Source organism: Pan paniscus, chromosome X, assembly GCF_029289425.2.
Source record: "Pan paniscus chromosome X, NHGRI_mPanPan1-v2.0_pri, whole genome shotgun sequence".
Classification (NCBI taxonomy): domain Eukaryota; kingdom Metazoa; phylum Chordata; class Mammalia; order Primates; family Hominidae; genus Pan; species Pan paniscus.
In genome coordinates this window covers 26,104,194-26,120,070 of record NC_073272.2, presented here as the reverse complement: position 1 = coordinate 26,120,070, position 15,877 = coordinate 26,104,194, and the positions used below count along the sequence as shown (strand labels likewise).

Below are 15,877 nucleotides of genomic sequence, written 5' to 3'. Positions count from 1 at the left end.
AAGTCCCAGGTCTCTGGTCGCCATTATTGTTTTTCTCACCTGGACCCCTCTCTTCCAGGGCCATAGGCAAAACACACTTTCCCAAATATTCTCCCTTCCTTGTTTTTGATTCAAGCAAAAACGACTTACAAGAGAATTGAACACTTTTGCCATTAGTAACCACCAGAAAACACATTGAGCTTCAAATTATTCAATAAATTTTGACAGAAAAAAGTCAATTGTGGTTGTCTCTGGTTTTCACTGAAATGGGAGTGGTCTGTCTTAGAAGTAGACCCCACCCAAAGACCAGCCTCACAACTTCATATGGCCCCTTCCATCAGGGAGAGAGAGGCCCCCACACCTCCCCCTTCATCCCCATCCATGGAGATGTGGGTCCTTTAGGTGACCCATTAGGAGCCATTGGTACTGAATATTCCAGAATGAAAAATCATGTTTGGCCCACTTGGTTATCTTCATAGTTAAAAAGGGACTATCTAATTAAATAGTTTCTTTTTAATTATGTCTGGCATAATTTATACCATTCAAAAGGTTCAAAAAATAAAGAGTGAAAAGTAAACTTTTGCTGACAAAGAACTGTTATCCTCCAAAATATACAAAGAACTCTTAAGACTCAACAATAAGGAAATGAACAACCTGATTAAAATATGGGCAAAAGACTTGAATGGATACCTCACCAGAAAAGATATACACATGGCAAATAACCATATGAAAAGATGCTCAACATGTATGTCATCTGGGAATTGTAAATTAAAACAAGGAGGCCCAGCACCAGTGGCTCATGCATGTAATCAGCACTTTGGGAGGCCTAGATGGGCAGATCACTTGAGCCCAGGAGTCCAAGACCAGCCTGGGCAACATGGTAAAACCCCTTTTTTACAAAAAAGCACAAAAATTAGCTGGGCATGGTGGCATGGGCCTGTGGTCCCAGCTACTTGGGAGACTGAGGTGGGAGGATCGCCTGAGCCTGGGAGGTCAAGGCTGCAGTGAGCAGTGATCGTACCACTGCACTCCAGCCTGGGCAACACACCAAGACCCTGTCTCAAACAAAAAACAAAACAAAAACAAAGAGATACCACTACACACCTATTAGGATGGCCAAAATTCAAAACACTGAAAATACCAAATGCTGGCAAGTATGTGGAGCAACAGAAACCCTCATTTATTGTGGGTAGGAGTGTACAGTCACTTTGGAAGAGAGTTTGGCAGTTTCTCACAAAACTATACTCTTACCATACAATCCAGCAATCACACACCTTGGTATTTACCCAAGTGAGTTGAAAACTCATGTTCACACCAAAACCTGCACAAGAATGTTTATAGCAGCTTTATTCATAATTGCCAAAACTTGGAAGCAACCAAGATGTCTTTCAGTAGGCGAATGGATAAACTGTGGTGTATCTATACAATGAAACACTATTCAGCACTGAAAAGAAATGAGCTATCAAACCATTAAAAGACATGGAGGAATCTTAAATGCATATTGCTAAGTGAAAGAATCCAGTGTGAAAAAGCCACATACTGTATGATTCCAACTACATGATGTTCTGAAAAAGGCAAAACTATGGAGACAGTAAAAAGATCAATGTTTGTCAGGGGTTAGGGAGAGGAAGGGATAAATAGAGCACAGAGGATTTTTAGGGTAGTGAAACTATTCTGTATGATTCTATAATGGTAAATAGATGTCATTATACATTTGTACAAACTCATAGAATGTACAACACCAACAGTGAACCCTGATGTAAATTCTGGGCTTTGATTGATAATGATGTGTCAATGTAGGTTCATCAGTTGTAACAAATGTATCACCCTGGTGTGGGATGTTGATAGTGGGGGAGGTTAAGGGGTGGGGGGCAGGGGGATGGGAACTATACTTTTTACTCAATGTTGCTGTGAACCTAGAACTGCTTTTTTTCTTTCTTTCTTTCTTTCTTTTTTTCTTTTTTCTTTTTTTTTTTTTTTTGAGATGGAGTCTCGTTCTGTCGCCCAGGCTGGAGTGCAGTGGCATGATCTCGGCTCACTGCAAGCTCTGCCTTCCGGGTTCACGCCATTCTTCTGCCTCAGCCTCCCGAGTGGCTGGGACTACAGGCGCCCACCACTGCGCCCAGCTAATTTTTTGTAATTTTTTTAGTAGAGACGGGGTTTCACTGTGGTCTCGATCTCCTGACCTCATGATCCGCCCACCTCGGCCTCCCAGAGGGCTGGGATTACAGGCGTGAGCCACCGCGCCCGGCCTAGAACTGCTTTTTAAGAAAGACTATAAAAAAGAAAAACAAGGAGTCAGATGCTTGCAAAAAAAAAAAAAAAAACAGGAAACCTTCATCCTTCCCCCTACCCTACCATCCTGTCTCTTAGGGGATCAGTCCCCAACATCCAGCGGGACGTTTTAAATCGAGAGATATTTCAAAGGTTTCATCTAGAAATCTGGCTGATTAAGCCACCAAACTTTTGTTCACAATTGACTAAAGTTCAATGGCTTCTTTCCTTTTATTTTCTTTGGTAACACTCTGATGGGTTAGTGAGCAGTGAAATGGCCAACAGGTAGCAATTTCAGGGTATGAGAGTCAAGGGACATGCATAATCCATCACAGAGGAACCTCCCTGTGATAACTGGGAGGAGACCTCTAAGAACTACACCTACAATTGATAGATCCAACTGAGATTGATGCTAAGGAGTAGGGCGAGCCTTAGATAAAAATGATTGAAGTCTACGTTTCTCTTACCCTTTCAGGTACTCCCTCCCTCTTCCCCCAGACAAAAACTCTTCAAATTAATGTGTTTTCTCTTCTAGGTCATTTTAATGTCATTCAACAAATACTTACTATTGGATATAGGGAGGAAGAGAGAAACAGAAGAGTTGAGGATGATTCCAAGGTTTTTAGTCTGAGCAACCGGAAAGATGAAGTTGTCGCTTCCTGAGATGGGGAAGGCTGCTTGGGTAGCTTTGCACTGTGTCAACTTGGCTAAGCTGGAACTATGTTTCCTAGAATTGCCTTTCCTCTGGACCTGTCTCCTGAACTAGACTCATAACATCATGAGTATTATATGATTCTGGGGTGTAGGGCTGGCCAAAAGAGAAATTTTTATGAGATCTGGAAGTCAGGATTGAAGCAGCAGCCATTACATTCTGAAGTTCAGTGTCAGGTACCAGGCACCACTGCAGCTCACACATGTTGCTCATCTACTGGCTCACCTTGATGGGAGCTGGGGAGTAGGCAGTAGCTGGGTCCACAGCTCCCCGAGCTCCCGCTGGATATCCTCCTTCAGCTTTTCTGAGTCCTGGGCCAGGTGCCTGTGCACCTCCATGGCAAAGGGAGCCAGTTCCTTCTGCAAGTCACCTGAATCATCAAGGTTAGAGGCAATGAGAGCCAGACTCAGGTTTGTCCTCGCTGGTTCCAGTTAGCCCTTGTGTGTTCCAGATGGTCCTTGTTCTCGTGCTTCATGCCCAGCTTTTCTTCCTTGCTGCTTGCTCTACTGACCCCCAGTGGTATCAGGTTCATGCCCAGATGCAGAAGCAACAGCCCTCCATAGACTTCTTCACCAGCTTCCCTTTGTGATCCCTGGTTAATGACTTTTCTCCGACCTTCCAATTGTCCTCTTCTACACATTTACTTCCCTAGAGTCTCCCATGATTTGTGGGGTCTGGTCACTATAAGCAAATGTAATTCCATATTACTTATAGTGATTCCAATTCCTAATTGAACCCCACTGATACTCTGCCAAAGGAGCAAGTTTGGGTAGGAGATAAGGAATTCAGTTTGGACATGTCAAATTGAAAATTCCCATTCAGCAGTCAGGGGGAGATTTTGAATAGGAAGCTTGAGGTTATGAGTCTGTAGTTCAGGGGAGAGGTCCAGGCTGGAGCTATACATTTGGAAACAATTAGGGTGTAGATGGTATCTAAAGCCATAAGACCAGATCAGGTCATCAAATGACTGAGTGTAAATAGAGAAAAATTGTCTAAAGACCAAGTCCAGGGATGCTGTGACATTAAGAAAACAAAGGGCAGATAACATACCCTGAAAGAACAAATACTAAACGAAGACCAAAGATAAATTATTGAAATGAGCAAAGGTTCTTAACTGTTGAATAAATCTAGAAAATTTGGAAACGGTTATTGACATTTACCAGGCAGACGAACAAAAATATCTTTGCTAGTTTATCTTTTTAAAGATAACTTCTAAAGATTTAATGATGTTTTTGTTTGCATCTATCCCACTGGCCATGGGCTGTTTTTATTAATCAGGTCCAATGGCAGATTTAGAGCATTAGCAAAATAATTCAGGGCCAACCATAACAGCCATTGCAGTAAAAACAAAAATAACATTTTAAAAATTACATCTATCATTTGAACTATCCTAGAAATTGAGGTGTAAAGTGTTTTGTGGTTTAGAGATTGCTGCTTTATTTCTCCAGACCTGGTTTTGTGATACCACAGGGTGGTGGTTCTTAACCAGGGATGATTTTGTCCCCCAGGGAACATTCGACAATGTATGGAGACATTTTTGATTGTCATAAATGGGAGGGGGCTGCTACTGGCATATAGTGGGTAAAGGCCATGGATGCTATTAAAAATCCTACAATGCACAGGACAGCCCCCATGACAAATGGAAATAATACAGAGAGGGAGAAACCCTGTCTTAGGGTCTGGCTACTTAGAGAGCAGAATGAAAGTCTTAACAGAACAAAATCCAATTTCATTTACTTTTCAGTAAAATGGTTAAAGGATGGGCAAGTGGAAGAAAGGGAAGGGGGATAGAGTTCGAGAAAAGAAAAAGAGGGAAAAAGAGGAAGGGAGAAGATTAATATGCTGTGCAGCACTTATGGGTTGTGAGACGCTCTTAAATCCAGTAAACAACTCTTAGCAGATGTGGAAGCACTGAATGATGTAACAGGCTATGGAAAGTGATCTTCACTCAATCTCAGAGCTACAATGTTACCTAAGGTTTGCTTTACTATAGCTGGGGCCTGATCACATGAGAAATACAAAATGTCAGAGCAAGTGATGAAGGGTTAACCAGGAGGCAACGGTATCTTCAGCTTCTGCAGTCTTTGGGCCCTGTATTTTCAAATTCTCTGCTGGTCCCTCTAATTAATGGCAGCAGGGAAGAGGTGGCAAAGATCTAGACCTCAATGGGTATAGAACAAAGTAGTTTGCTAATTGTAAATTAGGACAATTATCTTGCAATTAATTGAATGTTCTTATTCCTGTAGCAAATCTTAGCATGGCCATGAATTTTTCTCAGCTTGTGCTATTCTCTGCTGTGCTGCTACAGGGGAGGGCTGCAGTTGAAGTTCTTATAATCAACCAGTGTGCTCATTAGCGTGCTTGGAAGGCCTGAAGGATGGTGTGCACTCAGAGGAATTAAAAAAAATTAATCTTGTGGAAAGGCCTGGTAATTAGGCAGCTCAAGTGAAGGGAATGGCCAAGCCATTATAAGCACTGTCAGGCCTAGTAATGCATGTTGTAACACACACACAGGTTCACAACCTCTTCCAGTGTACCTGTGGCCCAGGCAGCCTTGGGGTCTTCCCTCTGGGGAGTCAAGAGTGGGTTACATCCTCCATTTTTGGCCTTGTTGGCTTTAATACATGAGGGAAAAAAAGCTTTACATGAAATTTCCCATTTCACTTGGATGGAATACAAATTCACTTCTCCATATGCCCAGATATATGACATAGCACATTATCTACAAAATTAAGAATGAATGGGGCCGGGCTTGGTGGCTCATGCCTATAAGCCCAGCACTTTGGGAAGCCAAGGCAGGTGGATCACTTTGAGGTCAGGAGTCCAGACCAGCCTGGCCAACATGGCAAACACTGTCTATACTAAAAATACAAAAATTACCCAGCTGTGGTGGTGCACACCTGTAGTCCCAGCTACAAGGAAGGCTGAGGCAGGAGAATTGCTTGAACACAGGAGGAAGAGATTGCAGTGAGCCGAGATCGTGCCACTGCACTCCAGCCTGGGTGACAGAGCGAGACTCAGTCTCAAAAAAAAAAAAAACAAAGAATGGCCGATTTCTCCCACTTATCTTCAGTCCTAAATGTAGCTAATGCTGCGAGTGCCCTGTCCATCTCCCCTTGGCACTCACCATTCTGCACACACAGACAGAGTCTTACTGCAAGCACCTGTGACTCTGTCTGAGAACATCCTCAAGCCACATCAGCATGGGTGGCCCCTGTATGTGGCAACCAGAAGTGTCAGGAAATAATGCTCCCAGCACTGTCCTAAGCCAATGAGAAAGAAGTGGATGAATAAATACCCCAGCTTCTTTGCCTCTAGGGAAGAACAATCTGAGGCTTATTCTGTACTGTCTTCCAAGGTCCCCAGCATGGACCCGTTGTCCGGAGCTGCTCGTGCTCAGGAATACATCTTTCATTGTCTGTTTTCCCATCTCTGACTCAGCTCCCCTTTCTGTCACCAATGCTCCTAAGGATTAGCACCCAAAGAAACTACTCCGACTCAAATCCTCTCCTCCGGGAATGCTTTTGGGGAAACCCAAGTGAAGACACAGGCAATTCACCAGCTGAAGATCGAGTCCATCCCATGGCAGGGCGGGCAGCTATACCTCGCTAATAAGTGTGATGCACCCTGGGATATCAGCGGAGGGAGGGGCAGAATTTAGATCACACTCATGAGTCAGAAAAACAGGCTATGGAGTAGATCTCCCCAGAAAAGCATTATTGATCTTGTCCAATAAAACAAACAAACTGGGAGATTTCAAGGCAACAAAGTTAAAGGAAAACAATGTCCCATAAATTACCTAAGACTGAATGATATTGCTGCAAATCCATCTTTAGGATCTTAGCTAAGGTCCACAGTTTACTCTAATCATTGAAAATTTATTGCCATCACCTGGACAATTGTTCTCGTCCTTATCAGGTGCAAATCACCTTGTAGAAATGAATGGTTTCATGTCTCTCTACCATCCTGACCTGCAATCCATAGACAATGTAATGACCCACCAGGTAATTTTTTAATCTGTAGGTGCCCTAACTCAACACATGGAGAAATAAAAGGTGAGTAATTATGTAAATGAACGTCATGTACTGGGGCATCCACATGAACACCCCCAGGCGGGAGCTTACTGGACGACAACATGAAGAATCCTGACGCTTGCCACAAACCTGTGGCATCTCCGGGCATGGAAGCACTGCTAATGCGGGCTCATTCCACAGCCCAGTGGCTGATACCAGCAGCAGTGCTGCCACTGATGGCAAGAGATTCCAAAAGTGCCAACAATTGTTGAAGTTTCCGCCAAGACCAGTGACAACTTCCCATGATTTCCCGACAGTGGTATTCCTGTGGAAACTGATGTCTATGCGCGGTACGAAAGATGTGTTTATACTGTCCTTAGTGGCTCGTGCTTTTGCATGTACGCTTTCAAGGTGAAATGGCAAGTAGTCGAGTGCCGGCGCGGGAAGCAGACCCGGAAGTGCGGCGAGTGAGCCTCGCGCCCAGGAAGCCAGAGAAGCAGGGGGCGCCTGGAATCTGCGGTGTGCGGCAAGTGCGCACGCGCGCAGACGGCGCGCGCAGTAGCTGACCCCGGCCCTCCCGTTCATTTCCGGTGCAGCACTCAGAGACGCGAAGCCCAGGCCACGACAATCACCCCTCAGGTACCGATGTTTTCAGAAACCCTCAAACAGATTGCGTAGCGCTTCCCTGGGGGCAGTCTCTGGGCAGGTGCCCAGACGCGCCTAGAAGCTGACCCCGGCCCTCCCGCTCACTTCCGTTCCAGGCCACAGAGACGCGAAGCCCGGCCACGACGACGACCCCTCAGGTACCGATGTTTTCAGAAACCCTCAAACAGATTGGGTAGCGCTTCCCTGGGGGCAGTTTCTGGGCAGGTGCCCAGACGCGCCTAGAAGCTGACCCCGGCCCTCCTGCTCACTTCCGGTCCAGGCCGCAGAGACGCGAAGCCCGGCCACGACGACGACCCCTCAGGTACCGATGTTTTCAGAAACCCTCAAACAGATTGGGTAGCGCTTCCCTGGGGGCAGTTTCTGGGCAGGTGCCCAGACGCGCCTAGAAGCTGACCCCGGCCCTCCTGCTCACTTCCGTTCCAGGCCGCAGAGACGCGAAGCCCGGCCACGACGACGACCCCTCAGGTACCGATGTTTTCAGAAACCCTCAAACAGATTGGGTAGCGCTTCCCTGGGGGCAGGTTTCTGGGCAGGTGCCCAGACGCGCCTAGAAGCTGACCCCGGCCCTCCCGCTCACTTCCGGTCCAGGCCGCAGAGACGCGAAGTCCGGCCACGACGACGACCCCTCAGGTACCGATGTTTTCAGAAACCCTCAAATAGATTGGGTAGCGCTTCCCTGGGGACGGGTTTCTGGGCAGGTGCCCGTGTTGAACTCAGTGTGGACTTGCGGCGTCTTGCGGGCCTGTAGATTAATATGACAGCCGTGATTCCACCCTGCTTCACCAACGCACATGCGTTTTCTCTCCTCTTAGGGGCCCTGTTTTCTGTTACAATGGATCGAGATTTAGAACAGGCTCTGGATCGCGCAGAGAATATCACTGAAATTGCCCAACAGAGACGTCCTAGAAGGAGATACTCACCTAGGGCGGGAAAAACTCTGCAGGAAAAACTTTATGACATTTATGTTGAAGAATGTGGAAAAGAGCCTGAGAATCCTCAGGAATTGAGAAGCAATGTAAACTTGTTAGAAAAGCTTGTTAGGAGAGAGTCCTTGCCATGTTTACTGGTCAATCTATACCCAGGCAATCAGGGGTATTCTGTGATGCTCCAGAGAGAAGATGGGTCCTTTGCAGAGACCATTCGGCTGCCTTATGAAGAAAGGGCATTGCTGGACTACTTGGATGCAGAAGAATTACCCCCTGCTTTGGGTGATGTCCTGGATAAAGCTTCGGTTAACATTTTTCATAGTGGGTGTGTCATAGTAGAAGTTCGTGACTACAGGCAGTCCAGTAATATGCAACCTCCTGGTTACCAAAGCAGGCATATTCTTCTACGTCCAACCATGCAGACTTTAGCTCCTGAGGTGAAGACGATGACAAGAGATGGCGAGAAATGGAGCCAGGAAGACAAATTTCTGCTTGAGAGTCAACTGATCTTAGAGACAGCTGAACCACTGTGTCTTGATCCTTCTGTAGCAGTTGCCTGCACTGCAAACAGGCTGCTGTACAACAAGCAAAAGATGAATACCGACCCGATGGAACAGTGCCTCCAGAGGTATTCGTGGCCCTCTGTAAAGCCACAGCAGGAGCAGTCTGACTGTCCACCTCCTCCTGAGCTGAGAGTGTCGACTTCTGGCCAAAAAGAAGAAAGAAAAGTAGGTCAGCCTTGTGAGCTGAACATTGCTAAAGCAGGAAGTTGTGTAGACACGTGGAAACGCACACCCTGTGATTTGGCCGTGCCTTCAGAAATGGATGTGGAGACACTTGCTAAAGGGTATCAGTCCGTCACAGCTGCTGACCCACAGCTCCCAGTCTGGCCAGCCCAGGAGGTAGAAGACCCTTTCAGACATGCATGGGAAGCTGGCTGTCAGGCCTGGGACACCAAGCCAAACATCATGCAGTCGTTTAATGATCCGCTTCTCTGTGGTAAAATACGGCCACGTAAAAAAGCCAGGCAGAAGAGCCAGAAGTCTCCCTGGCAGCCCTTCCCAGATGACCATTCAGCTTGTCTCAGGCCTGGGTCAGAGACTGATGCTGGGAGGGCAGTGAGTCAGGCCCAGGAATCAGTGCAGAGCAAAGTCAAAGGTCCAGGCAAGATGTCACACAGCTCCAGTGGCCCAGCCAGTGTCAGTCAGCTCTCTTCATGGAAAACACCAGAACAGCCTGATCCTGTGTGGGTCCAGTCTTCAGTATCGGGTAAGGGAGAGAAACATCCACCTCCCCACCCCCAACTTCCCTCAAGCTCAGGAAAGATTTCCTCAGGTAACAATTTTCCCCCACAACAGGCAGGCAGCCCTCTTAAGCGTCCATTTCCTGCTGCTGCTCCTGCTGTAGCTGCTGCTGCTCCTGCTCCTGCTCCTGCTCCTGCTGCTGCTCCTGCTTTAGCTGCTGCTGCTGTGGCGGCGGCAGCGGGGGGGGCGGCACCAAGTCATTCTCAGAAGCCCTCTGTGCCTCTTATTAAAGCTAGCAGGCGCCGTCCAGCTGCCCGGCGCCCCACCAGATTCGTAAAAATAGCCCCAGCCATTCAGGTCCGGACAGGCTCCACTGGCCTAAAGGCCACCAACGTGGAGGGCCCAGTCCGGGGAGCCCAGGTTTTGGGGTGCAGTTTCAAGCCTGTGCAGGCCCCTGGCTGGGGTGCCCCCGCTCCTGCAGGAATCAGTGGCAGTGGCCTTCAGTCCTCAGGAGGTCCACTACCAGATGCAACGCCCGGTGCAGTGCAGGCATCTTCTCCAGCACCCCTTCAGTTTTTCCTAAATACTCCGGAAGGTCTCAGGCCTCTGACACTCCTCCAGGTTCCGCAGGGCTCGGCGGTTCTGACCGGCCCGCAGCAGCAGTCCCATCAGCTGGTTTCCCTGCAGCAGCTCCAGCAGCCCACAGCTGCTCACCCTCCTCAGCCAGGGCCACAGGTTTCCGCACTAGGTTTGAGCACGCAAGGGCAGGCCTTCCCTGCTCAGCAACTTCTTAATGTGAACCTCACTGGAGCAGGTAGTGGTCTGCAGCCCCAGCCCCAGGCTGCTGTGTTGAGTCTGCTTGGCTCTGCCCAGGTTCCTCAGCAGGGTGTCCAGCTCCCCTTTGTCTTGGGGCAGCAGCCACAGCCGCTGCTGCTGCTGCAGCCACAACCACAGCCACAGCAGATCCAGCTCCAGACACAGCCTTTGAGAGTCCTGGAGCAGCCAGTGTTTTTGGCAACAGGCGCTGTTCAGATAGTGCAGCCACATCCAGGTGTGCAAGCAGGGAGCCAGTTGGTAGGTCAGAGGAAGGGAGGCAAGCCAACCCCTCCAGCGCCCTGAGGCTTGTGGTAGTTTGTTCTCTTTTAAAAGCATGGGAGCACTGACCCACATGAATTCCCAGTTTTTACTTGAGTTTTGTTTTTTTTCTCATGTTTTGGTATTTTACGTTTTAAAATACACACTTTACACAGAAGCACAATCCACCGATTTTTATTTAGAAACAGGAAGTGATTTCCTAAAGGGGCATTGTTTTGCTTAAGTTACTCCTTTTGTTGTCATTGCTGTTGATATAATTATTTTTAATATAGTATTTTAAAGTGTCCAAATCCTAACCAGGTTGAGCATAAATTTGTGAAGCATATTTCTCTAGAGTCATAAAATGGCAGTACCAACAATGTTAATATTTTAACAAGATTTTAATTTTAATATTTTAACAAGAAGAGCGCAATTTAAAATGTTTAATGGTGATAAAAACATATAATCTAAAATGGACCACCTTCACTATTTTAAGTGCCCAGTGCAATAGTATTAAGTCCATCCCCACGGTTGTGCCGCAGATCTCAAGACCATCTTGCAACACTGAAACTCATGCCCATTGAACACCAGCTCCCCATTCTCCCTCATCCAGTCCCTGGCAGCCATTGTTCTACTTTCTTTCTCTATGAGTTGACTACCCTGGCCATTTCATGGAAGTGGAATCATATGGCATTTGTCACTTGGTGAGTGGCTTATCTCACTTGGCATAATGTCCTCATGATTTATCCCTGCTGTCTCATGTGATGTGAAGGTCATTGCTTTTTTAAAATGGTCTCACTGTACATAATATATATAAATGTGACCTATGAACTCTGAGAAACCTCTTTCAGAAGAAAGAGTGTAATCGTATTTACATTAATAGGTTTATGCACAATATATGGAATGGAATTATTACACATTCATTTTGAAAAATGAAAAGAAAGTACAGTACAGTGATGCTTGTCACACTGCGATTGAGTACACAGGAGACCTCCAAAGCTGTGGAATGGAATTAGTGGCAGATTTGCTTGTGTGACAGTCCCCTGCCCTTTCAAAGGCCCTGTCTGCACCTAGTGCTCCACAGAGCAAGGCTTTCTCCCTGGCTTTGAAAAGGCTCTTTTTGGATGTTTTGTGTGCTCTCTTTATAAAATCATTTACATTTTTTGTAGGTTGTTTGCAAGAAACATTTAGTGAAACATTTGAAAATCCATTTTATTGGTTTGCTTTTCAAATATCTGTAGCCTTGTTTCTTAAGTAGAACCCCCGTCTTTTTCTTTGTCTTTTTCTCTTTGTTGATGCATCATCATCAGTTGTTCAGCTGTTTCTGCTCCCTCATTTTTTCCCTTGTTCCAGTGAGACTCAAAGAACCATGAAGTTTTGTGCCCCTTTATCTTCCCTTTCTTTTTTCTTTTTTAACAACTAAGGGGTAATCACAGAACAACCAACCATTGTAAAGTACAATTGTAAAGTGGCATTTAGTACATTCATGGTGTTGTACAACTACCCCTTCTGTTTCCAAAACATTTTCATCACCCACCAAGCAATCTCTGTACCCATTAAGCACTAGCGTGTCATCTTCACACTCCCAGCCTCTGGCAACCACCAATTTGCTTTCTGTTTCTATGGATTTACCTAAATATTTCCTGTAAATGTAGTCATACAGTATGTGATCTTTTGTGTCTGGCCTCTTTCACTTGGCATAATGTTTTTGAAGTTCTTCCATGTCGTAAAATGTATTGCTAATTCATTCCTTTCTGTGGTTCGATAACATTTCATTGTTTGTATATAGCACATTTTTGTTTATTCTGATGATGGACACTTGGGTTGTTTCTACCTTTTGGGCGCTGTGCATAGAGCTGCTGTCAACTTTCATGTACAAGCATCTGTTCTAGCACCTCATATTTTGCTCTGTTAAAACCTTGAAGGGTACCCTATGTAATATTAGTTTTTCTAGGTACACATGTACATTTCTCTGTTTTTTGCCTTAACAAAATAGAAGGAGATTTGATCTGGCATTCCAAAAGACATCAGTAAAGAGACAGGTATCCAGTGAATCTTACTTGATGAACCCTTTTACTAATGTGCTACCGATGCTGTTAAAGATTTGACCAACTTCAAGCAAACACGTCGAATTTCCTGAGTGACACCAAGTCCATCAGAGCAGCCTGGACATAATTGGGAATGGTGCCTGCACTTTTAAGAGGCGAACGAGTGCAATGACCAGTTGTAGAGAAGAGTTTATGCATGGCCTTCGGAGCTAAGCAGTGACCTGAATTCAGTATGTCACCAAATTTGGTGTGCTTTCTCCTTTGCCTGCTGCTTCTTTCAAGTAGGACATGGAGACAACAGCCAAATTTGTGCTTTAGTGATGTGACCTTCCCTTCCCAGGCAGGCAAATAAATTTAGTTTTGTTTCTGATTATCATTTGGTGGTCTTTATTTCCTTATAATGATCCTCAAAACAGTTGATAATTGGATGCAACTGCCACAATGATGAAGAGAAAAGAATATAACCCTTGAAATAAAACCCTAGAGTATGTATTTATTTAAACACCTATATAAGGAGGATTTTCCACAATAATGTTGGAGATGGGGGAGAAGACAGACCAAAGAAAAGTAAAAATGCCTCTTTAGGACCTAGATGGTATTCAACCCTCATCTCATTGTGTCCTTCAGTAATTTAAGCTAGATTTACAGAATAATGAAATGTCAATAGATGAGTACGCAATAGAAAGAATGAGAAATAGGTTGGGGCAAAAGTAAGTGTGGTTTTTGCCATTACTTGTTTGTTTGTTTGTTTTGTTTTTTGGTTTTTCTTAGATGGAGTTTTCGCTCTTGTTGCCCAGGTTGGAGCGTAGTGGCACAATCTTGGCTCACTGCAACCTCTACCTCCCAGATTCAAGTGATTCTCCTACCTCAGTCTCCCTAATAGCTGGGATTACAGGCATGTGCCACCACACCTGACTAATTTTTTTGTATTTTTAGTAGAGACGGGGTTTCACCATGTTGGCCAGGCTGGTCTCAAACTCCTGATCTCAGGTGATCCACCTGTCTCAGCCTCCCAAAGTGCTGGGATTACAGGTGTGAGCCACCGCGCCCGGCCAGTTTTTGCCATTACTTTTAATGTCAAGAAGCACAGTTACTTTTGCACTAACCTAATAGAGGCAGGCTCAATATTTTCGTGGCTTATTGCCCTACCCCAAGTCAGAGGCGAGGACACAGACCAAGGAGATGATAGAAATAACATTACAAGAGAAAAGTATTGACCAACCCAGGAAGTCCAGGTGTTTGTATCTGCACAGATAATTTGTACTTATTTATAAGTGACAAGTTTAAACAGCTGTCATTCTGTATTAGATTTCTGTTTTGGGAAAAACACCCAATTCTACTAAGAAACTTATTTCTTAAAAGCAACAGTAACATCTTAGTGAACAGGGTGTCTTCAGGGTCCCACTTCCATTTCTCCCACCTCTCAGCTAATACCAATATTGTCATTTGTTTTCGTTGCATGCTGCCTCCCTGAAATGTCACCAAGACAACCTGTTGATTAGAGAAAGCTGAGTTTATTCTTACTGGTAAGATAGAGGAGTACTTTGTTATCAGAGTCTTAGTAGTATTGCAAGTCGTTAAATATATTTTTCCATAAAATCTAATTAAAATAATTCTTCATCTCCAGGACTTTAGTATTTCATCTGCAGGGAAAATGTACTTAACTGCTTTCATTGCATCCTGATAAACACGTAGGCATAAAATATAGGATCTTTTCCCCTCTGTTCTTTCTATATGCTTGACACTGTTCTCTCTTACTGTTTCACTCACTGAGTTCTTGCAAAAACCACTTACAATTATAAAAGAGGAAACAAGGCATTGGGCTCTTAAGTAATTTGTTCACAATCTCCCAGCTGCAAAGTATCATAGCCCAGATTTGGACCCAAGCTTCCTGGGGTCAGAGACCACATTCTTTCCCACACAACCCTCTTTACTGCCTCACTGAGGGCAAGACGTAGGCCTGTCGCCAGGGGGCTCACAATATGGTTGCAGAGACCCCATGACATGGACGAAATGACAGATGGCAGTCTGTCATTTTGCTGTATGTTGGCGTTTGAGGGGAGCTTATACATGACGTCTTTGCCATAGATTGACACCAGCTGAAAAAGAGAGGGATCCAGCAAACAGCTGGACATCAATATATCTCTTTATTAGTGATGCTCATATATTCAAGGACATAATTTAGACCTGGCTTCCTCACTCACAGGCAGGGCTGGAGGCAGGGCTGCTGTGGGCTGCAGATCCCTCCCATGATCTGGCCCTCCCACTGGGGAGAACTGAGTGGGCAGGGAGAGCCCACTTTACTCTAATGAAGAGCTTCTTAACCCCTCAACAATAGGCCTCTGGTATTTGGTGAAGCCCATAGATCCTTTCTCAAAACTTTTTTTTTTTTTTTTTTTTTTTTTGGAGACAAGGTCTGGCTCTATCGTCCAGGCTGGAGTGCAGTGGTGTGATCTTGGCTCACTGCCGCCTCTGCCTCCTGGGCTCAAGCCATCCTCCTATCTCAGCGTCTGGAGTAGTTGGGACTACTCACCACCATACCCAGCTAATTTTTTTATTTTTATTTTTGTATATTTTGTAGAGATGGTTTTGCCATGCTGCCCAGGCTGCTCTCGAACTCAAGAGCTCAAGCAATCCACCCACCTAGGCCTCCCGGAGTTCTGGGATTGCAGGCATGAGCTACCATGCCGGCCTCAAAATAACATTTTTAAGGGCATAAAATAAAATACATGGTATTACAAAGGAAACCAATTACACTAAAATACAACCCAGAAAGTATATACCGTAAATACATTCATGATAAATAATCTATGTGCTCCTTTATTAATGCATTAAATAATAAGACAACGGTGGGACTAATAACTACCATAATTTTGAAGTAGTGATGAGCTTAAACGATATTTTGAGATATCTGCAACAAGTGAAATTTCATAAGAAAATA

General features: G+C 45.2%; 1 protein-coding gene across 5 annotated transcripts in view; it reads left to right on the top strand.

Moving 5' to 3' along the window:
- LOC100971827 (putative transcription factor SPT20 homolog-like 2) overlaps positions 1-14,352 on the top strand; it is a 39,921-nt gene extending 25,569 nt beyond the window's left edge. The window contains exons 2-5 of one of the 5 annotated variants that reach the window (XM_055106819.2): positions 7,390-7,617; positions 7,904-7,945; positions 8,068-8,274; positions 8,457-14,352. In XM_055106819.2, the coding sequence (XP_054962794.1) occupies positions 8,477-10,933 (2,457 nt within the window). In that variant the 5' untranslated portion in view covers positions 7,390-7,617; positions 7,904-7,945; positions 8,068-8,274; positions 8,457-8,476 and the 3' untranslated portion in view covers positions 10,934-14,352. Of the gene's footprint in view, positions 1-1,365 lie in introns of those variants that run through there. The other 4 variants (XM_055106816.2, XM_055106818.2, XM_055106815.2 and 1 more) reach the window with 4 other exon arrangements.
- The last annotated feature ends 1,525 nt before the right edge of the window (positions 14,353-15,877 follow it).